The following is a 21640-nucleotide window of genomic DNA, read 5'->3' as shown; positions in this document are numbered from 1 at the left end:
TTCAGTCACCTTTCCCTCACGTGGTCTCCAGAGGTTGCTGGCCTGAGCTCTGAGGTTGAGGAAATCAGAGTCCTGGTGTTCTTAGGGCCATGATACTAGTTAGGCAGCATGTGGGAGGTGGGGGGTGGGGAGTAGGGGGCGGGGGCAGCACGTGTAGAAGAAATAGTCCTGCTGAGTAAGCAGCCTCTGAGAGAGGCCTGTGTGGGAAGTCAGGGGCTGAATTCTCTCTAGCTTCCCAGGATCCTGGCTCAGCACAAAGAAAGACCTTTCTCAGTTTCTCTATTTTGTCCTCAGTTTGACCCCAGCCCCGTCATGGTCACATCTCCTGGTGGCCCGCACCCCTTCCTGAGCAACAGCTGGACACGCGCTCCCATCTACCACTGAGCCGCATTCTCAGCCCCTACCACAGTTTTGTTTTAATTAGTTACTTAGTTAATCGGGGGTGTGTGGGTGTGTGCGCCTCAGCTCTTGTGTGGAAGTCACTCAAGAGCTCAGGTCTCTGCACCACGTATCAGAGTCCAGGTGATCAAACTCAAGTTGTCAGGGTTGGCTGCAAACGCTTTTGTAGGGGCGAAATGAATGCCATAGCCTATATGTAATTTATATTCTACAGTTAATGATGGTCTGGATGAGAACTTGTCCACTAGGTGCCCTTCCCCCTGCATTCTGGGAATGACACCTGCCAGCACTCTCCAGAAACTGCACCGGAACAATTAGATACAATCAACGCCCAATGATCCTCTGAGATAAAACAACTTCCCTGGAGATTCAGCCTCCTGGACCCAACCTGCCTGAAGGTCCACACTCCTGTGACCTCCACTCCTAATTACAGTTTTTCCTTATAAACCCATTACCCTTAAAGCTCCGGTGTGTCTCTACCATCCTGCTGCGTCAGGAAGGATTGTGATCCGAAGCTCTGAGCCCGGGATACAGGACTCTGTGTATTTTGCATCGGTATCGAGTCCTGGTGGTCTTTTTTGGGGGTCTCACAATCTGGGTGATCTTGGCATAACACTTTTAGATCTGAGATTTTTTTGCTGGTCCCCTGCTCACAGTTTTTTGTTTGTTTGTTTGTTTGTTTTGAGACAGAGTTTCTCTGTGTAGCCTTGGCTGTCCTGGACTCACTTTGTAGACCAGGCTGGCCTCAAACTCACAGCGATCCACCTGCCTCTGCCTCCCGAGTACTGGGATTAAAGGAGTGGGCCACCATGCCTGGTGTGGATGTCATTTTAAATAAATGCAATATCCAACTGAGAGCCGACCTGCGCCCCCTCCCCTCTTTTGCAGCCATTTCCAGGCCTGGGGTGAGCACGTGAAGACCATACAAGTGTCCCAGGACCAGCATCAAGCCTTCCGGGATGGCCTGAGAAGAGACCCGGGGGCCATACTTGCTATCTCACAGAAGGCCTGCCGAACAGAAACCCTGGCCCAGGACCAGCGTGTGGCCTCTGTCCTGGTCTGGAGAAGCCTTGAGCAGCAGAGTGGAGCTGCCCATGCCCAGCAGGATTTTGTGGTGTGCCAGTCACCCTGGGACAGTGCCATGAGACCCAGAAGCAGGCAGCAAGGAGAGCTTGAGTCCTGACCCCAGTCCAGATGGCCCTGTGCTGGGTCCTGTGGATGCACGAGTCCTACCGAGGCCAGGTCCGTCCAGCCCACGCTCCCCCGCTGTTGATGACTCCATGAGTGCCCAGGGTTGGAAGGCAGCCTCACACTATGCGTCCTGTCTAGGTTTTGAACTTGGTTTTTGGTAAGGGTGGAACATATTGGGTGGCTGAGTGGTACCTGCTGAGTGTCTGGGTGTCAGGAGGACAGACATCTTGAGCTTTGGAGTGGATCTCAATTCTGTCACTTTCTAGTGTGGTCCATCCTGGGAAAAAGCTTCTGACTTTTAACTGCACTGCCCTGCCCAAGGGTGCACAGGCACTCAACACTACAAATGGGCATTACACTGGCATTTGCCAGGGGAGGGAACAGATGCAGTTGTTAGGACTGCCCTCTGTCTCTGATGTGTGATATTCTATCCCCTTTTGGAACTTTCTGTGCACATTTGGTGGATTATGGGAGGGGCTCAGGCCTAAGCACCTGTCTTTTTCTTTCCTTTTTTTGGGGGGGGGGGAGTTCAAGACAGGGTTTCTCTGTGTAGCCTTGGCTGTCCTGGACTCACAGCAATCCATCTGCCTCTGCCTCCCGAGTGCTGGGATTAAAGGCATGCACCACCAAGCCCGGCACATCTGTCTTTTGCAGAGCCCTAGGATCCTGCCTAGGATCCTTCTTCTCCAGGGTCCCAGTGTGTGTGTGTGTGTGTGTGTGTGTGTGTGTGTGTGTGTGTGTATGTTGGTAGGGGGAGTTACTTTCCTAGTCTTAAAATCAGCTGGTTTCTACCCATGATGGGATTGTGGCTAGTCTCCAGGGCCTAGAATCACAATCATCACCCAACATAGCTCTGACTGGCCAACAACCTAATGGAGGCAGGGAGGAGCCATCAGGAAACCCATTGAGTGACAGCTCTGTGCAGGTCTAGTTACAAAGGGTCTCTGTCTAGTAAAGAGACGGACACTCATTTAAACACAAGCCAACAAACTTGTTTGTGCTGGGCATGGTGCTCCATGGCTTTCACCCCAGCACTAGGAAGGCAGAGGCAGAGAGATCTCTTTGAGTCTGAAGCTATGCCAGGGCTGCAGAGTGAGACTCTCTCTCACCATGGGCGGAAAGGCACTTGCCATGGCAGCCCAGTGACTTGACTTGATCCTCAGAACTGATAAAGCTGGAAGGAAACAGTAAACTCTACAAAGTTGTCCTCTGACTCCCACCATGCATGTCCCCTCCCTACACACGCCACACACAAAATTAAAAAAAAAAAAAGATTTATTATGTGTACAGTATTCTGCCTGTACACCAGAAGAGGGCACCAGATCTCATTATAGATGGCTGTGAGCCACCATATGAGGTTGCTGGGAATTGAACTCAGGATCTCTTGGGAGAGCTGTCAGTGCTCTTAACCTCTGAGCCATCTCTCCAGCCCACTTTTTTGTTTGTTTGTTTGTTTGTTTTTGATGACAGGGCTCCTCTATAGAGCCTGGGCTTTCCTAGACTTGCCTTATAGACCAGGCTGGCCTCAAACTTACAGCAATCCACCTGCCTCTGCTTCCCGAGTGCTGGAATTAAAGGCATGCACCACCATGGCTGGCCTCACTACCACCCTTTTAAGGCATGTATACTTTCATTCTCCTGTCAGTGAAGGCAAGGCTTCCCTACGCTGATGGAGAAACCAAGGTTTCTGGAAACAAAGCAGACACTGAGAATGGTACCCAGGGTCCTGCTCTTTACCTGCAGGTACAGGCACGCCCAGGTGGCTCTCACCTGCCAACATGTGCAGGTGTGAGCTATCAGTTGGTGGCGCCTGTGTATACTGTATTAGTTGGGAACAGACTTTGGAGACAGGCTATATCTGAGAGGCAAGGCTCAGCAATGCCCTAAAAGGGGGGTGGGGTGGGGGAGGGGATGTCTTGGGACTCTTGGGTGACAAGTGAAGCACATATGTGGGAGCCTGCTCTGGCAGAGGACAGGCAGGAATCCTTTCTGGGGTGATGGAAGTAGAAGGGCCCCAGGGCTGACAGGATGACAAAGGGTCTTTTCTGTCAACTTTCCCTGTAGCTCAGACAGTGGCACCCGGAACAGGCCTAGAGGCAATGACAGAAAAAGGCCCTTCAGTTGTGGGTGGCTCAACGGCTACACAAGAGAGAAGAAAGCTGGGTCCTTTCCCAGGTGGCTTTACCTCACTTCACCTAGCCAGGCTTCCAAAACCAGCTTTGGGCTGAGCCAGCAAGAGGAGAGGGCACCCCTGCTCAGCATCCTGAGGTCCCCTCATTCAGTGAGTTGGTCACTGGTTACAGAGCACACAGCCTGCACTAGTGGCCTTAAGCTCAGCTCAATGTCACTGTCACTCATCCTGAGAACCAGGCTGTTTGTGGCAGTGCTGCCCATGTTGGTCCCCGTGGGGCCTGTAGGTCCCTGCAGGGCCAAACACAGGCTTCTCATTTGCAGGTCACTGGGCATAGCTTCCCAGGTCACAAGTCCAGTCTATTCTGAGCCTGGATATTTGGACAGAGGCAGGGTGGGTTGGCTGCCAGGGCAGAAGGAAGGGCGCATGGTCAAGACACACAGAGCATGGCTCAGGTGTCAGGCTGACAGGTCCAGGACAGGCCCTGGAGGGAGCCTGAGACAAGTGGCATTTCCTGTCCCTCCCTGCTTCCAGGCCTTTGAAAAGGGGCACCAGCACCTGGTAGCCAGGAGCCCACGAGAGGAACTAGCAACAGCCTGTGCCCCTGGATATAGTTGACAGTGGCCCAAATATAGCAGGTGTGGGGCAAGCAGGGCCCAGCAGCAGCTATGAAATGTTCCCTAGGAATAAACAGAAACAAGCCCAGCCTTCTGAGGGAAGGAACAGGACCTCCTCCTCATGGCTGCTTCTGCCCAGTCTCTCCAAGGCTGCTCTCCACTGCAGCTGTCTGGGCCTGGGAGGCTAGGGGACAGGGAAGCCCCTACTCATACCTAACTTGCTCTCTGGATGGCTTCCTCCCTCAACTCTGACTCAAACAAGAGCAGCATGCTGGGAGCCAGGTCTCAGTCACTGTCCCAGGCAGCCAGGCCTGAGGGCTGATGAGGGGGAATGCCAGCGTCAGCTCCTAGGCTAGGCTGAACAGAGACGACAGCAGTGCACAAGGGGCCACAGGCAGAGCCAGGCCCTGCTCAGGCGAATCTCGTCCTGCTCTGTGACAGTTAAAGAACAGAAACTAAGGCCAAGAGCAAGCCTCCACTGAGGTCAAGGGTCAGAATGCCTTTAACCCTTGAGGGGCACATTATTACCAGCCGAGGTACAGACACACCCTTCAGAAGTCCCGCAGAAGGGAGAGAGAGCAGCTGTGCTCAGGGCCAAGGTGGCAAGAAAGGCTTGTTGGGTCCTGGAGACCTGGTGCTTAGTCAGCTGGGGGGGGTTCTGTGCTCTCACTGGCCACATCTCTGTCTCCTGCCTGTCTCACACGGACCCAGGGATAGGTTCCCAGAGGCCGCCCCGATGAAATGGCTTGGCTGCAATCTCGTCTCCTCCCTTTGAGGATGGAGGTGCTTGCCACCACAAGAACATGGGCTCTGGGCTTGAGCAGAGAGCATCAGCCTCCTAAATGGAGCATCTCACATCCATGCAGAGCCCGGATGCTTCCTGCCAGTCTAGCTGCCATTATCACGTGTGGAGAGATGAGGGATGGGGGCTCCGGAGAGGAAGATGCCGGGATGCAGGCTCACGGGGTCTGTGTCTCTGTCTTCATGGTATTCCTGTTGAGCAGCTCAAATGTGTCTTCTACCACCTGCCACAGGCAGCTGTCTTGCATGAACTCATTGTCCACCAGGTTGACCAGGAAGTAGTTGTCATGGATGTACTGGATGATCATGCGGGACGGGGATTCTTCCTCATAGAGCTTACCCCACTGCTCGATCCACAGAGCGAAGGCCTCATCCTACATGTGGACACAGACACACATGAGCAGGCGCAACAGGGCTGGCAACCCAGGCCCAGCTAGCCCAGACATGCGGGCTCCCAGGCCGAGTCTGTAGCGCCTGGGTATGGTTTTTAGCCTGGCATTTGGGACACTGTATGGCCAGCAGGGTGCACACCTTCCCACACACTCACCTTCCAGAACATGAAGCTGACGGGATCCACCACAGTAGGCTGGATGATCTCGCGACCAGGGAATATGCCCCACGTGACAGCGTTGGGCTGCAGCTCAGGGGCATTGGTGATGTTCTCTCCCTGAGAAGAAGCAGGGCATTGCAACCCACTGCTGGCAGACCCCACCCCATGTACACAGTCCTGCTGCCACCACAAGGAGCATCACTCTCCACTTCACCCAGAGCCCTACAGGGGTCCTGACTGGACTTCTATTCTGCCTTGCTTATTTTATTTTATTTTTTAAAGTGTCTTTTTTAGTGATTTTTTTTTAAAATCTACATTGGTGATTTGCCTGCATGTTTGTCTGTATGAGGGTGTCAAGTCCCCTGAAATTGGAATTACAGTCAGCTGTGAGCTGCCATGTGAGTGCTGGGAATTGAACCTGGGTCCTATTGAAGAGCAGCCTGAGCTCTTAAGGGTTGAGCCATCCCTCCGGCCCCCGCCTCCTTTTTTCTCTTTTTTTTTTTGGTTTTTTTGAGACAGAGTTTCCCTGTGTAGCCTTGGCTGTCCTACACTATCTTTGTAGACCAGGCTGGCCTTGAAATCCCAGAGATCCACCTGCCTCTACCTCCCAAGTGCTGGTATTAAAGACCTGTGCCACCACACCTGCCTCCTACCTCCCCACCCCCCTCTTTTTTTTATTTTTTGAGACAGGGTTTCTCTGTGTAGCCTTGGCTGTCCTAGACTCACTTGTAGACCAGGCTGGCCTTGAACTCACAGCGATCCACCTGTCTCCCAAGTGCTGGGATTAAAGGCCTGTGCTACCACTGCCCAGTTCCAAAAAAAAAAAAAAGATTTAAAGATTTATTATGTATACAGTGCTCTGTCCGCATGCCAGAAGAGGGCACCAGATCTCATTATAGATGGCTATGAGCCACCAGGTGGTTGCTGGGAACTGAACTAGGACCTTTGGAAGAACAGATAGTGCTTTTAACCTCTGAGCCATCTCTCCAGCCCCTCCCCCCCCCCTTTTTTGAGACAGGATTTACTTATCATCCAGGCCTTGAATTCAAGATCCTCCAGCAATTAGCTGCCCACCTGGCCTCTCTGCAGCTTCTAATACAGGCCTACAGTAGCAGCCCTGCTTTTCTACCTGAGCCACAAGGACCCCACTGGGTTCCCTGATCATTGCCACCCTTGTAGTTAACTGCTGTGAACCTTGGAAGCACAGGGCGGTGGTGGTGCACACCTTTAGCCCCAGCACTCAGGTACCAGAGGCAGGCAAATCTCTGATTTCGAGGCCAGCCTGCTCTACAGAAAAAAGAAAAGGAAAGGAAAAAAAAAAAGAGATAGAAGCAAGCCCCTCTGTCTGGGGAGAAAGGCTCTCTTTGCTTTTGGTAGTCTCCAGGCTCGGGCAGGACACCAGGCCCCTGGTGCTGGTTCAGGGCCACATGTCCTCCTATCTGTAGTTTTGTGCAGGCAGAGCAGTGGAGAGCTGTTCCTCTGCCTTTCCCTGGAATGCCTTTTGCTTAGTCTTTGTCCTTAAAAAAAGTTAGGCCAAGCCGGGTGCAATGGCCTTTAGTCCCAGCACTCAGGTAGCAGAGGCAGGTGGATCTCTGTGAGTTTGAAGCCAGCCTGGTCTACAAAGTGAGTCCAGGACAGCCAGGAATACACAGAGAAACCCTATCTCAAAAAAGAAAACTGACTCAGGCCAGGGTCGGGGATGCGGCTCAGTGGGTAAGAGTGCTTGCTGTACAAGTCTGGCACCCAGCGCCCGTGTGAAAAGCCACCCAGCTTGTAGAGAGGGGAGACAAGAGGATTGCTGAGGCATGCTGGCTGCCAGCATAGCTCCAGCTCAGTGAGAGAAGCTGTCTCAAGGGAATAAAGCCGAGAGTGATAGAGCAGGACAGCGGACATCTTCTGTTGGCCTCCAGGTGTGTACACTTGCAGGCACGCGCACACATATACACCTGTATACAGATTTAGCCCACACAGGATCCCTTCTAGAAGCCCTCCAGTGTGGCATCCTACATTGACCCTGCCTTTCCTACTTACACAGACTTGCCATTGCATATATTCCCTCAGTGTGGGAGCCCGCCTCCATCTGCTCTGTCTGTCTTGCACAATATGCCTGGCCTGGGCTGGGCATGTGGGGCCTGGGCGAGCGGGAGCCTTGCTGCCGTCCTAGCCGGGAGCTGGCTTACCTTCACATCCACGATGTGGTAGTTGACTCGGAGCTCATACTTCTTCAGCACTTGCAGAAGGGCTTCCACTGTCTCCCGGGAGGTGAAGAACTCTAGGTAGGCCTGAGGGAGAAGATGCCATCACACCAAGCCCGGCTCCTCGGCAGATTCCCCACCTCCTCCCCTCACCCTGCTCCAGGCGACCTCCACATCTAACCTCATCTGCCTAGCCCATCTCTCAGGCACAGGCCTGTCCTCCGGGCCATCCAGGAAGGGACCCCCATCAGTACAAGTGTGGGCCACTGAGAGGTGGCACCGTGGACCAGGGTGAACTATGGAGTTGGGTGAATGCAAAAGGCAAGGGGCTTCTGTTTGGAGTGGCCCGAGGTGGCAGCCACCTCTCCCAGCCACTGGAGAAAAGCCTGTTAGGAGCTGAACAGAAGTGGCCACTCTGACAAGCTGAGGATGAGCTATTGGATGAAAATGACCAATAGGGCTGGTCAAGGCACTTCTGTCTGCAGAGGGCCTCTTTACCTTCATTTTCTAGAATGTTCAGAATACTGCAAGGTGGGCACGTTTACCAAGAAGAGGAAGGCAGGTTTGGGGCTATACCAAGGGAAACAGCAGAGCTGGCACCTAAGCCCAGGTCTTCTGCGTCCACGGCTCCAGGCCTTGCTTCAGAGTGCAACTTAGCTCCAACAGGCCTGGGATTAAAGTCGACCTTGTCAGCAGGCAGAGCTCCTGAGAGCTGATTGGTCCCTTCCTCCTCCACACAGGGGACTTGATATGCTCTATTATATTTTGTCCCTAGAACATAAAATACCCGCTCGCCCATTTTACTGGACAAACTGATACTTGAGGAGCCCAGGTGACCTGCTACCTCACTCTGCTCCATAGCTGAGCATCCTAGTGTACCTTCTGGAAGACGTAGCCCCCACTGGGGCCCCAGCCCACAACAGGGTCCGAGGACGGCTTCCCGTTGATGTTGGGCTGTGAGTTGATGGTGAGGATGCCCAGCCTGTTGACGCGCAGCAGCTCTTCCTTCATCAGGCTGGTCTCTGCCGCCAGGGGGTCATCATTCCAGGGCAGGCATGTCACCTGCAGGGCAAGGAGGGCTGAGCCAGGGCAGTACTGAGTCTGGGCCTGGGTTGTTTGCCCTTCGTACAGTCTCTGTACAGTCTGTCTCTGACTCCACGGGCTCCTCAGTGGGATCTCCTACCTCTTCCCTCAGCTGAGGCGCACATCCACAAGAGAGGAGACAACTCAGCCCCATCTCCAGCCCAAGGCTGAGACTTCCGGGCCAGGTGGCTTCCTCCCTTCCCCACCGCACTCACCCTGTGGCCATGCCGGTTTGGCTCTCCTGAGAGATAATGCTCAAAGACTTCAAAGACGCTCTCTTCGCTGGTGAGCTCCTCACCCCACATCTTCAGCAGCTCCTCCCGGGGAGACTTGCTTTTCAGGTAGAAGAGGTAGTAGTCCTTCAGCTCCCCAAAGGCTGGTGACGAGGAATTACCCCTGGCAGGAGGAGAGCAGTCAGGACACTTCCTGTAAACCCTGGCCCTGACTCCCTCCAGGCACCAGCAGTTCTTAACAAGGAGTGGCTTCTGTCCTCACCAGCGGCCGTTGGGAAACTCATCCCAGCCCTGTGTGCGATAGATGTAGCTTTTTGGTCTGGAGGCCCAGAAGATGGGACGCACATCTTCCTCCCGGCGCTTGGGATGTGCACTGACAGCCCAGGGCAGGGGACGCCTGGTGAGAAGGAAGACGCCTGGTGAGTTAGAGAAAGTCACCAAGCCTGGCCACTGCGACCTTACTCTAAACTTGCACTGCAGGCGGAAGCTGAGGTGGAGGGTGGGGCCTGGGTAACCCCGTTAGCTGGGGCACCTACGGGCCTCCTTATCAGTGAGGGGCAGCACTACACCATTGCTGCCCTGATTCTCGTGCAATGTCCCCCAGCTTCCATTTCTTACCTGGGGTCCTCAGTCCACATGCCCAGTTGCTTTAGCACCTCCATGGTGGCCACCTCTCGGTTGAGGGTATAGAAGTGGAGGCCTGGCACCAAGCCACTGTCTAGCAGCTCCCGGCACAAGCTCACAGCCAGCTCGATGCCGTAGTTGCGGATGGCAGCATCGTTGTCTTTGATTGGCTCAATTACATCCTTGATCTTCTGTGGTACCTCCAGCTTGGACAGTTTTACGAGCTGCCGAAGGGAGGTGTAGCCCTGCCCAAGACACAAGGGGCATGGGGTCATCTCTGGCCCGGGTTCCACTTTATTCCCTTCCTCGTCTCTTGGCTTATTAGTCTCATGGGGAGAGACCTGGGAAAGCCAGGTGGTATTGCGGGGCTTTCTCCCCCATTTGTGGAGTCCCAGAGCTGCCTGCTGCATTCCTGCCGTCAGCCTAAGCCAGCCACTGAGCACAACACAGCAGTCACCTAACTCAGCTATTCCCAGCCTCACAGCCAGTCATCTGCCAAACCAAAGGTTTAAATTACAGATTCTACTCAGGTGGCCACATCAGAATGGCTACAAGTGGGGTCTGGGGACTCAATTGTGCTGAGAGTCAAGGCTGGCCCTAAACTCCTATTCCTCCTCCCTCTGCCCCTGGAATGCTGGGAGTACAGGCGCAGACCATCGGGTTCAGCTTAACGACAATTTCTGATGAGAGAAATGAGACGTCATGAGTGACATCTGTCTGCAGGCCATAGTACAAGCAAGCCCTTTACAGACACCATTGCTGCCTGAGCGGCCACAACTGACATAACAAATGTAGTGTGCGGACAATACCAGACGGACACCGAGTTCCACCAAGGAAAGTTCAGCATGACCTGGGGCCCAGAGCCCTGGCCCAGGAGTGCCCGGGATTGAGGGGATGAGGTCCCCCCCGAGCCTCTCACCTGAATAGGGAAGATCCCAGGCAGGACAGGGCAGGAGATGCCTATCTCTTCGCAGGCCTTCACGAAGCTGAAGAAGGTGCTGGCCTCAAAGAAGAGCTGGGTGATGATGAAGTCGGCGCCTGCAGATACCTTCTCCTTTAAGTGCTTCAGGTCATCCTCAAAGCTCTCCGCCTCGGGGTGGCCTCTGGGGTAACCTACCGGGAGAGAAGACAGTCGGAAGGTGGCCTCAACCTACCTGCTCAAGGAGCGAAGAGGACAGAGTGCCTGGGGCCTGGGTGAACTGTGGGTGTCTAAGCTCCCTGATGTGCTGCAGACCCTGAAGATGAGCCTCGGAGTGAGTGGACTGTTCCAAACGCTACACATTGCCCTGTCTCACTCAGCTAGGCAAATCAGGCCTGCACTCTGTGGCCACAGACTGCCATACCCCATATTACCACGGATTGGGCTGTTTCCAGGGAGCCAGACTTAAGGCATTGGTTCACATCTTTTTGTTTTTGTTTTAGGTTGGGGATTGAACCCAACATCTTATGCATGTTAGGCAAGCATTTGGAGAGTGAGTGTGTGTGTATGTGTGTGTGTGTGTGTGTGTGTGTTTTGAGACAGGGTCTCACTATGTAGAGATGTTACCTTGACTGGCTTGGAACTCTGTAGACCAAGCTGGGCCGAATTCAAAGATTGCCTGCCTCTGCCTTCCAAGTGCTATGGTTAAAGGTGTGCACTACCACACTTGGCTCTAACAGTGGTGTTTGTTTTTGTCAAATATATATGACACTAAAATCCCTCCGAATCCAGGGTCCTGAAAGGTTAGGACTCAGAGCTGGAGAGATGACCCAGCAGTTAGAAGCACACTCACTATTTTTCCCCTGAGGTAGGGTTTCCCTGTGTAGCCCTGGCTATCCTGGAACTAACTCTGTAGCCCAGGCTATCCCAGAACTAACTCTGTAGCCCAGGCTGGCCTTGAACTCACTCTGTAGCCCAGGCTGGCCTTGAACTTATAGAGATCCACCTGCTTCTGCCTCCCAAGTGCTGGGATTAACGGTGTGAGCCACCACCACCTGGCTGCATTCACTACTCTTACACAGGAACCTCTTCTGGTCTCTGTGGGCAACAGGCATGCACACGGTGCACAGACATACATGCAGGCAGGACAAACACACGTGTAAAGTAATATTGTTTAAAAAAAAAATCACACTATGTGAAGAAGAATTGTCGAAAGAAATTTTGCTTCAAGAAATAAGTAGAGGGGCTGGAGAGAGATAGCTCAAAGTTAAGAGCACTGGCTGCTCTTCCAGAGGACCTGGGTTCAATTCCCAAAACCCACATGGAAGCTCACAATTGTCTGTAACTCTACTTCCTGGGGAGCCAACACCCTTGCACAGACATACATGCAGGCAAAACACCAATGCACATAAACAATTAAAAGGACGGGGCTGGAGAGATGGCTCAGAGGTTAAGAGCACTGACTGTTCTTCCAGAGTCCTGAGTGTAATTCCCAGCAGCCACATGGTGGCTCACAACCATCTATAATGCGATCTGATGCCCTCTTTTGGCCTGCAGGTGTACATGCAGGTAGAGCACTGTATACATAATAAATAAATAAATCTTTACAAAAATTAACTTACCAAAATTTTTTCTTTAAAGTTTTACTTACTGTTTTGCAAACACACATATAAAGAGGCAAAAAAAAATTTTTCCCTTGCACTCTGATTACATCAGGGGGATAGGGGATGGGGGATGGGACAGTGGGATGAGCATAAACTGAGCATGCAGAAGATGGGACCAGAGGCTCTCTAAGCTACTGGTGGCTTTGTCAACTTTATGACTCCTCCTCCCAATGAGGAAACTCACTAGAAGCCTTACACAGGCAGACAGCACAGCTTTGAGGCAACCTCAAAGGGACTGAGGGGGAAAATGAGGTGGGTGGTGGTGGTGGAGGATGGGATTAACAACCGGAAGACCACACAGGACAGAGAGAGGGAGGGAGAGAGCGCTTCCTCTGCCTGAGGTCCACCAGGAGCAGAGCTAAGCAGACAGCCAGCCTGAAGCTGGAGCTGTCTGGAAGCCAGGCGGCTTTACTAAGATACGGACATTTGGTTCCTAAGAAACCACAGTTACAGGGCACAGTGGTGCACACCTGTCATCCTAGCACTCAGGGAGGCAGAGGCAAGAGGATCTCTGTGAGTTTGAGGCCAGCCTGGTCTACAAAGCAAGACCAGGATAGCTAGGAGCCAGGGTTACATGGAGAAACCCTGTCTTGGAAACAAACTAACAGACAAAAAAAACCAAACAAACAAACAAAAAACAAACAAACAAACAAACAAAAACACCACAGTCACCAAGGATAGATATAAAAACTGCTTAGAGCACAGGCACCAGTACTTCAGCTTTTAACAGCAAAATTATCTTTCCAGTAGGAAATTCTGAAAGCACACAGGTACCTATGCATTTTGATCATCGCCAGGCAAATCCACATTGGCCCATGATGGGCCACGTTATATTTTTTTCTGCCCCGACGAGCTTGGTAGTTTTTTGTTTGTTTGTTTGTTTGTTTTTCGAGATAGGGTTTCTCTATCTAGCCCTGGCTGTCCTGGACTCGCTTTGTAGACCAGGCTGGCCTCGAACTCACAGCGATCTACCTGCCTCTGCCTCCCGAGTGCTGGGATTAAAGGCGTGCGCCACCACGCCCGGCTGAGTTTGGTAGTTTAAAAATGTTTTATTTGCTTACTTTTAGTTTTATGTGTATGCATCTGTGTGTGCAGGTGCCCACGGAGGCCAGGCCAGGGCAGCGGATCCTCTGGAGTTGGAGCTCCAGTTGTTTGTGAGCTATAGGGTGTGGGTGCTGAAACAGCTCTCTGCAGAGGCAGCACTCAGCCACTGAGCCAAGGCTCTAATCCCAAGCTTGATACTTTTTAGTCCCTCCCCCCCTTCCCTCTCCCTCTCACCCCCACCCAGTGTTATCACTCACTTTACAACAGGCAAAGCACAGAACTGCCTGTTAACTGTGAGCTCACAGCTTTCCTCACATTCCCCTCACCACCACCTCACAGCCACAGCTAGTACGCATGCGCTGTCCCCAGTTTGGTGCACGTGGGACAGTTGGAGCAGTGACAAGTCGACAATTGGAAGAGCTGACAATGCCTGCTCCCCCACTCCCCGATTGTTTACAGTTTCCCAGTCTTAGCTAGTTATGCACCCTGCTGCTAGGAGCCAGGCAGACAGGGGGGCTGGAGAAAGCCCAAATTTACGTATGACAATTTTCTTGAAGCTGCAATTTTTTCCACCTGAGACAAGGTTTCTCTGTGTAGCCCTGGCTGTCCTGGACTGGCTTTATAGACCAGGCTGGCCTTGAACTCAGAGATCCACCTGCCTCTGCCAGGTGCTAGGATTAAAGGCATATGTCACTACCGCCCGGTGAAGCTGCATTAAAAAAAAAAATTATTTACTTGAGGGCCCATGAGTTGGCTTCTTAAGTAAAGGAAGGCACTTGCTGTCCAGCATGGCCTCCTGAGTCTGACTCCTAAGGCTGACAGTGGAAAGAAAGCTGACTCCTTAAAGTTGGTCTCTGTCTTCCACTCACGTGTACACTCACACATACAATAAATAAAATAAATGTAACTACTTAATGTCACTCCAGAATATAGGCACTTATTCATTTATCTAATTTTTCAGTGCTGGGGATAGAACCCGGGACTTTGCACACACAAGCAGTCTCTGACGGAACCCGGGACTTTGCACACACAAGCAATCTCTGATGGAACCTGGACTTTGCACACATAGGCAAGCTCTCGAGCACCAATCTTCACCTCTCGATTTCTTTTCTTTCGGTTTCTCTTATCTTAGGCCTGGCTGCCCTGGAACCCACTCTGTAGACCAGGCTGGCCTCGAACTCACAGTGATCCAACTGCCTCTACCTCCCGAGTGCTCGGGGCTAAAGGTGTGTGCCACCACCACCCAGCTCTAGCTCTGAATTTCTATGACCAGTTTCAGGCTGGCTTTAAACTTGTGTCCTCCTCCTCTACCTGCCCCCCCCCCCACCTGTCCCTTTCCCTCCCCACAATCTCCAGCAAGCATTAGAGCTGAGCCAGTGTGAGTCTTACTTCCTAGGAACTGAGAGCTAACACTGAGAACAGTCAGTGTAGGGGCTGTCTGGGGCTCGCACTACACACAGAAGCAAGACTCAGGCATAGCAGTGTGTCTCTGAGGGCCTCTCAAACAGCACATTCTCAGTGAGAAGCCAGCCTGGGACCCTGTGGGTACAGAGGGAATGAAGAAGGTCTCAGTTCTTGACTCTCCTGTCCCTGGAATAGTCTTCATAACTAACACTCCCCCATCCCTCGGCTTGGGGAGCAGGTGGCAGGATGAACACAGAACGATCCCATTCAGCTCACCCCTGTGTCCCCCACTCTATCCACCCAGTCAGCGCGGCCTGACTGAAACCTGGTTGGCTAGCCTCGCATCCTGTCCCCACTCACCTGCCACACAGATGTCAAAGTAGTCACCAAACTCGCTCCGGATGTGCTTCACCAGGTCTGTGGCACAATTGAAGCCTCCTTCTGCAGCCTCCCAGTGGTCACCTACAGGGTCTGCAGGGTTGCTGGAGGTCATGGTCACTGGGTGTCCCCTGACCTCCAGAGTCTTCTTGTTCCCTCTATCTACCCCTACACTTGGCTGAGGGCTCTTCAAAAGCAGAGACTCCCTATGGTGCAAGTCTAGCTGACCTGGCAAGCAGGAGTGGAGGGCAGGGGCCAGTTGTCAAATCCCTACTAAGGCCAACTCTGCAGGTGCCCCTATTGGTGGAGGGACCAGGAGAGGTGTGGCTCTCCACTGTAAGGCCTCTGGCCTTACCTTGATGGCCTGGGTGTGCTCAGGCACCCTCTGCACCCTTCCACTCTCTCCAAGTGCCTAAATTCAGGGTGGATTGTCTACTCATGAGAAGGGATCCTGTGGTGAGGAGCAGAGGCCACAGGCCCCTCCCTCGTCCCATTTGAGTGGCCTGAAGACAGCAAGCATGCAGGTGCTCCTGGGACTAGCCCAGACAGCGCCCAGACTGATTGATGGCACTGTATAACTGGGGCCGAGGGCTCCCAGAACCAGCCTCATCCCAGATGAACTGTGCATCCAGATCAAGAAGAAGAGGCCACCCCATCTATGTGAGTCTACGGTGGACTCACTACTCACAGCGCTCATTGATCCTCCTGTAGTGATCAGACCCTGCCCGTGTTTAGTGTGGGGCCCAGGGAAAGCAAGAACCCAAAGGGGTGGGGGTGATGGTGCCACACCTCCCCTCAGTGCCATTATGTTCTTCAGGCCAAGCTGCTTGGCTCTGTGCAGATGGCCTGTGATGTCCTCCTGGCGCTGCTGGCAGCAGGTCATGTGCAGGATGGTTTCCAAGCCACAGTAGTTCACCGCTGTGCTGGCAATCATCATGGAGGAGGTCTCCTTGTCTGAGCCAGGGTCTCCAGCTGGGTGCCAGGTAACATCTACGAAGAGGGGGCCCCCTGCCGCCATTCGGTCAAACCTGTAGGGGGTTCCTTCCTTAAGTGGGGCTCCCAGGGGAAGCAGCATGCTCACTCATCCCCCCTGGGGGCGGGGTGGCTGGAGCAGCATAGAAGGCAAGTTGCTGTGTTTACTTCCCAGGCACATTACTAGAGCATCTCTCTGAGCCTCAGTGTCTTTGTTTATAAGATGTGGTGGCGCACGCCTTTAATCCCAGCACTCGGGAGGCAGAGGCAGGCAGATCACTGTGAGTTCGAGGCCAGCCTGGTCTAAAAGTGAGGCCAGGACAGCCAAAGCTACACAGAGAAACCCTGTCTCAAAAAAAGAAAAACACAAAACAAACAAACAAACAAAAAACCCCCAAGATTCTGGTTCAGCTAGCTGAGTGGGCCTGAGCTCAGTGGACACCATTACGATCATCACACTGAACCAATGTCTATTTCGTGTGCTTCTCAGATGCTTCTCGGAACACAAGCACACTGGTTTTGGGTAAATTTAGGACGTGACAGCTGAGAGCTTGGGAATCTCGGCAGGGGTGGACGGAGGGTCTCACTTTAGGGAAGGCAGAGAGAGATCAGCAGACACAAGGTGCTTGCGTTGCCACTATAGCCTCCCCGCACCAGCTAATAGTCCCACAGAGCAAGGCTGAGTTCCTGAACTAGATTCAAAGCCTTTGGGGGAACAAGCATTGGGTTAAAGCTGTAATGGTGTATTTAAACATCTTGGGCCTTGGGATTTCAGGGCCTAGGGAGTGGCACATGACATCAATTTTGGGGGTTGTTTTCTTTTTCTTTCTTTCCTTTTCTTTTCTTTCTTTCCTTCTTTTTTTTAATTAATTATTTTATTTTATTTTATTTTTTTGAGACAGGGTTTCTCTGTGTAGCCCTGGCTGTCCTGGACTCACTTTGTAGACCAGGCTGGCCTCGAACAGATCCGCCTGCCTCTGCCTCCCAAGTGCTAGGATTAAAGATGTACGCCACCACAGCCCAGCTTTGAGGTTGTTTCTGACACAGGGTCTCATGTAGCCCAGAACTGACCTCAAACTCTCTATGTAGCTGAGGATGTTTTTTGTTTGTTGTTTCATTTCAGGACAGGGTCACACGGGGTAGCTCTGGCTGTCCTAGAACTCAGTATGTAGACCAGGCTGGCCTCGAACTCACAGAGATCTGCCTCCCAAGTGCTGTGAATCAAGGCGTGTGCCACCGTGCCTGGCTCTTGACAAAGCTAACCTTGCCTCTGGCTCCTGCATGCTGGGATTACAGGCGATGCTCCCACACCGTTAGTGCAGTTCTACGGATCAAGCTGAGTGCTTCCGCAAGCTACATATTCCCTCTATCAACTTAGCTGTATCAGCCCTCTCTGCCCCGCCCCCAACCCGCCCTTTTTTGTTTGTTTGTTTTAAAAGACAGGGTGTCATTATGTAACCCTGGCTGGCTAGCCTGGACTCTAGTAGCCTAAACTGGCTTTGAACTCACAGTTATCCTTTGCCTCTGCCTCTGAGTGTTGGGATTGGGATGTTACCACTCTGCCTGGCTTTCCTTCCTCTCTGTGTTACACAGGGGTCTCTGTTGTTTGTTTGTTTGTTTTGAGACATGGTCTCTCTGTGTAGCCTTGGCTGTCCTGGATCACTTTGTAGACCAGGCTGGCCTGGAACTCATAGCAATCCCCCTGTCTCTGCTTCTGCCTCTGCCTCCAGGGTGCTGGGATTAAAGGCGTGCACCACCACGCCCGGCTGCACAGGGGTCTCTTGATCTAGCAAAGCTCTCTCCCACTTGAAGGAAAGGAACTGGAATTTAGAAGTGCTATCACAGAGCCTGCAGTCCCTGATTTGGAAAAGCACACTCCCAGCACCCGGCTAGCTCAACACATTTCCTGAGCTGCGGTTTGTTGACTTCCTAAGCTCCCCAAGCTCTGCCAAAGAATGCAGCCTGAGAGTGAACATTTTTGGCTTACTGAAGAGCGCGTCCAAAGCACGTCTCATGCTGTATCCGAGGGACTTTCACAGACCAGAAGTTCTAAGTTGCAGACCAAACTCTCTGCCTCGCCTCTGCTTCTTCCTGCCTCCCCTCCCCAATGCCTTTCCCTGCCGGGTTAAAGGGCAGCTCCTGGTCCCCCTCTGCCGACCCCCCATTACTCAGCCTCCCTACTCACCTCGAGATGAGGTTAACAGCTCCCTCAGCAGTCCGAGGAGGGAAAAACTCCAGAGAGAACCACTTGTCACCAGAGTCCATTCTGCGCCTCATCTTTTCCCGGAGTCTCTCGTGCCGCTCCGGGTCCAGGCTGGGGGTGGAACATCTTGAACTGTCCTTGGAGCTCTCGCTGCCACTGCTGCTGCCCTCGGATTGGGGGTTGGGGCTGCTACTTCCTCTGGCCTCGTTCACCATGGCTGGATTCCTGCTGTACAGGGTGGGGGCGGGGGGGGCATTAGAGGGTTGGTAGCCAAACCCCATGCACACCCAACACCTGAGTAGCCAGCTCTAGTGGCGGACACTGCTTCAAGTAGCAAGGGAGCCAGCAAGGGTGAGACACGTGTGGCTCCTAGCCAGAGGCTCCCTGGGCTTTGCCCCCAAGCTGTCGTCTGGCTCTTTGTATGAAGACCTCCCACTAAGTACTGAGCCGCTCACAGATCCTTCAGCTCATGGATCCTTGGTGACTGCTACCTGAGAGAAGGTGGCACAGAAAACGTCATGCAGCCAGCCTCTGAGGCCCACATGCCCAGGGATGGGTAACAGTGCCCAGCTGGAAGGACCCTGGCTCCTCGATGGTTCATCTTGGTCAGCTTAGACCCAGAGTGAGTGGGGAAGGAGCCGAGGAACCTTTCCTGGAGGGTGTGCCCAACTGGGCGGAGCTGTGACAAAGAGCTGAAGCTGGGGCCATGCAAAGGGGCGGGAGTAAGGTTTCCAGGCTAGAGAGAGGGCTCAGGCGCAAGGCGAAGAAGGCGGAGGAAGGGCGGGGGCAAGTGGCAGGCAGGGACTGCAGGGGTTAGTGGAGATTAGGCTATCAGTCATTCAGGATTACTGGATTTCCCCCTCCTAAGAAAGAAGATCTCACTGCAGCTGGCCCCGCTTGGAACGTGTTATAGGTTTTTTTGTGCAGCATGGCTAGGCAGCCTGACTGCCCGAGATCACACAACTGCAAAGACACTTGACAGGGCTGGGCTGCAGAAGCAGGCACGCTGAAGTCACCATGGCTAGGGATTTATGTCCAACTCTGAACAAAGGCTGTCCCCATCTGTGCCTGCCCTGCCAGCAGTTCTCCCTAAACACACCAATGAAGTCAAAGGGATCAGTGACCACAGTGCTACCACATACGCAGTCCTGGCCACAGCGTGGTCACAGCCTGGCTAATGGGGCACAGGGCCATAATGCTGTCTGCTCAGGAAATAGCAAAGACCTACAAACAAAACAAATATTACTACTGCAGGGTAATGAGCAAACACACAGTAGTGGATATCTGTGTGTTGACGTGGAGCAAGAGTGGAACTGCCGGGTCAGGTTCATTCCTTTCCAGAAACTTCCATCTCTAAGTCAGTGTACCATTGTGGGTCCTTAAGAATCAGAAGAGCAGGGCATGGTGGCGCACGCCTTTAATCCCAGCACTTGGGAGGCAGAGGCAGGCAGAGGCAGGCAGATCTCTGTGAGTTCGAGGCCAGCCTGGTCTACAAAGCAAGGTCAGGACAGCCTAGGCTACACAGAGAGACCCTGTCTCGGAAAAAAAAAAAAGAATCAGAAGAAACCCACTGCTCCTTCCTCTCTTAGATTCTAAATACTGTTCCTACTTAGCGCCAACACTATTCCTAATCCATCTATACCAGTCTCGTTCTGTGGAGAACCGTCCTCCTACCTCCAAGGTATAGGCCTCGTTTCACCACTGGGACAAAACCTGAGGAGCTGACTCACATGTAGAAAACTGCTCCAAGGTTTAAGCATTTGGATTTCTCTGTGTAGCCTTGGCTGTCCCGGACTCTGTTTGTAGACCAGGCTGGCCTCGAACTCACAGAGATCCGACTGCCTCTGCCTCCCTGAGCGCTGAGTTTAGAGGCATGTGCCACCATGCTTGGTTAGGTTTAAGCTTTTCTTTTTTCCTTTCCAAGACAGGGTTTCTCTGTGTAGTCTTGGCTGTCCTAGACTTGCTTTATAGATCAGGCTGGCCTCGAACACACAGATCCGCCTGCCTCTGCCTCCCAAGTGCTGGGATTAAAGACGTGCACCACCGCACCCGGTATGGTTTAAGCATTTCTGATATGTGCCATATTTCAACCAACACACCCACCAATTATCCACTATTAGTTGGGATCCCACAACACACAAAGTTGAGACTGTGGACCAACAAGTTTGTTTACCCTTCTACTGTCTGGTCCCCAGCCTGAGACGGGACCCAGGGATGATCCTGCCCATGGCATCCCCAGGGCCTGCCAGAGTAGTTAACAGCTGGTTCTTTCTGGGCACAGACTTCCAGTGCCTCCACACGTCTCTGCCATCTACTGATCACTTACTTAGACTGCCAAACACTGAGCCCACCACTCCCAGAAGCATTGTGGTAGACGTCAGTGCACAGTAGGGCATTGTGGACACCTGGGCAGCAAGACCAGTCAGTGGTCCACTACACCTTTCCAGATGCTGTCAGGGAGGCGTTTAGTTTAAAGACTATGGTGGCACACGCACTTAAGCCCAGCTCTTGGGGGGCAGTGGATCTCTGAGTTCCAAGCCTGATCTATATATAGACAGTGTTCTGGAACAGCCAGGGCTACACAGAGAAACTGTCTCGAAAAACAAAACAACCAACCAAACGAATACAAACCCCAGATAGCTGGATAGAAAGTGAGCGCAGAGCTAGAGAGCTAGACACTATGGCTGGCAGCCACCTTGGCGCTGGGTGGCCTGCGGGATGAGAATCAGGTCACCTGGTCAATGGGTCACAGGCCGGGGCGGGGATGCTGGTTCCGTACGGCTCCGGGGGCCGGGTATGCCCCCAGATCAAGGACTCCTTTAACCTTAGGATAGGATACCTTCGTGCACGCAGTAGGGCTTGGATGACAGCCACTTAAAGAGTCCTAGGCTGGAGGAGAGTCTGGAGCCTTCACGTGAAGAGGGCGGGCCAGCCTCCAACTGCCTGCCCACAAGGACTCAGCGAATCCCTCCGCGGTGGCCCTAGTCTCTGTGCTACTCACCCAGCTGTCAGAACGCCGGCGGATGCGAAAGCCACCTCTCTAGCATTTGCGGAGGAGGCGGGGGCGCAGCTGCCGGTTGCTAAGGGAGACAGGACGAGCGGCAGGCGGAAGCTACAAAAGAGGGCGACAGGAAGTCCCGCCTCCAACATGGCCGCGCCCGGAGGTCTCTTGGGAAGCCAGCCAGGCACTGCGTCCTGTGACGCGGGCTCTCGCTCCACCCGTCGGCAGCCA

General features: G+C 53.1%; 1 protein-coding gene across 8 annotated transcripts; it reads right to left on the bottom strand.

The window, feature by feature from the left end:
* Positions 1–4799: 4799 nt before the first annotated feature.
* MTHFR (methylenetetrahydrofolate reductase) lies at positions 4800–21558 on the bottom strand (the record flags this gene model as incomplete). 8 transcript variants are annotated; one of them, XM_084786730.1, is made up of 12 exons in its annotated part: positions 4800–5513; positions 5687–5806; positions 7870–7971; positions 8764–8946; positions 9183–9363; positions 9463–9597; positions 9819–10069; positions 10744–10937; positions 15216–15326; positions 16023–16261; positions 18391–18636; positions 21410–21558. In XM_084786730.1, 12 exons carry the CDS (start codon positions 21556–21558, stop codon positions 5298–5300), a joined length of 2127 nt encoding a protein of 708 aa, XP_084642856.1. In that variant the 3' UTR covers positions 4800–5297. The 8 variants fall into 8 exon arrangements, with proteins under 8 accessions (XP_084642856.1, XP_084642857.1, XP_084642861.1 ...); XM_084786731.1 differs by having other exon boundaries at positions 18391–18633; XM_084786735.1 differs by lacking the exon at positions 21410–21558 and adding an exon at positions 21143–21377 and having other exon boundaries at positions 18391–18633.
* Between the last annotated feature and the right edge of the window lie 82 nt (positions 21559–21640).

The sequence above is a fragment of the Acomys minous genome (genome assembly GCF_964271855.1).
Source record: "Acomys minous genome assembly, chromosome: 6".
Lineage (NCBI taxonomy): Eukaryota > Metazoa > Chordata > Mammalia > Rodentia > Muridae > Acomys > Acomys minous.
The sequence above is the reverse complement of the archived record's forward strand: the minus strand, read 5'-3'. Positions and strand labels throughout refer to the sequence as shown.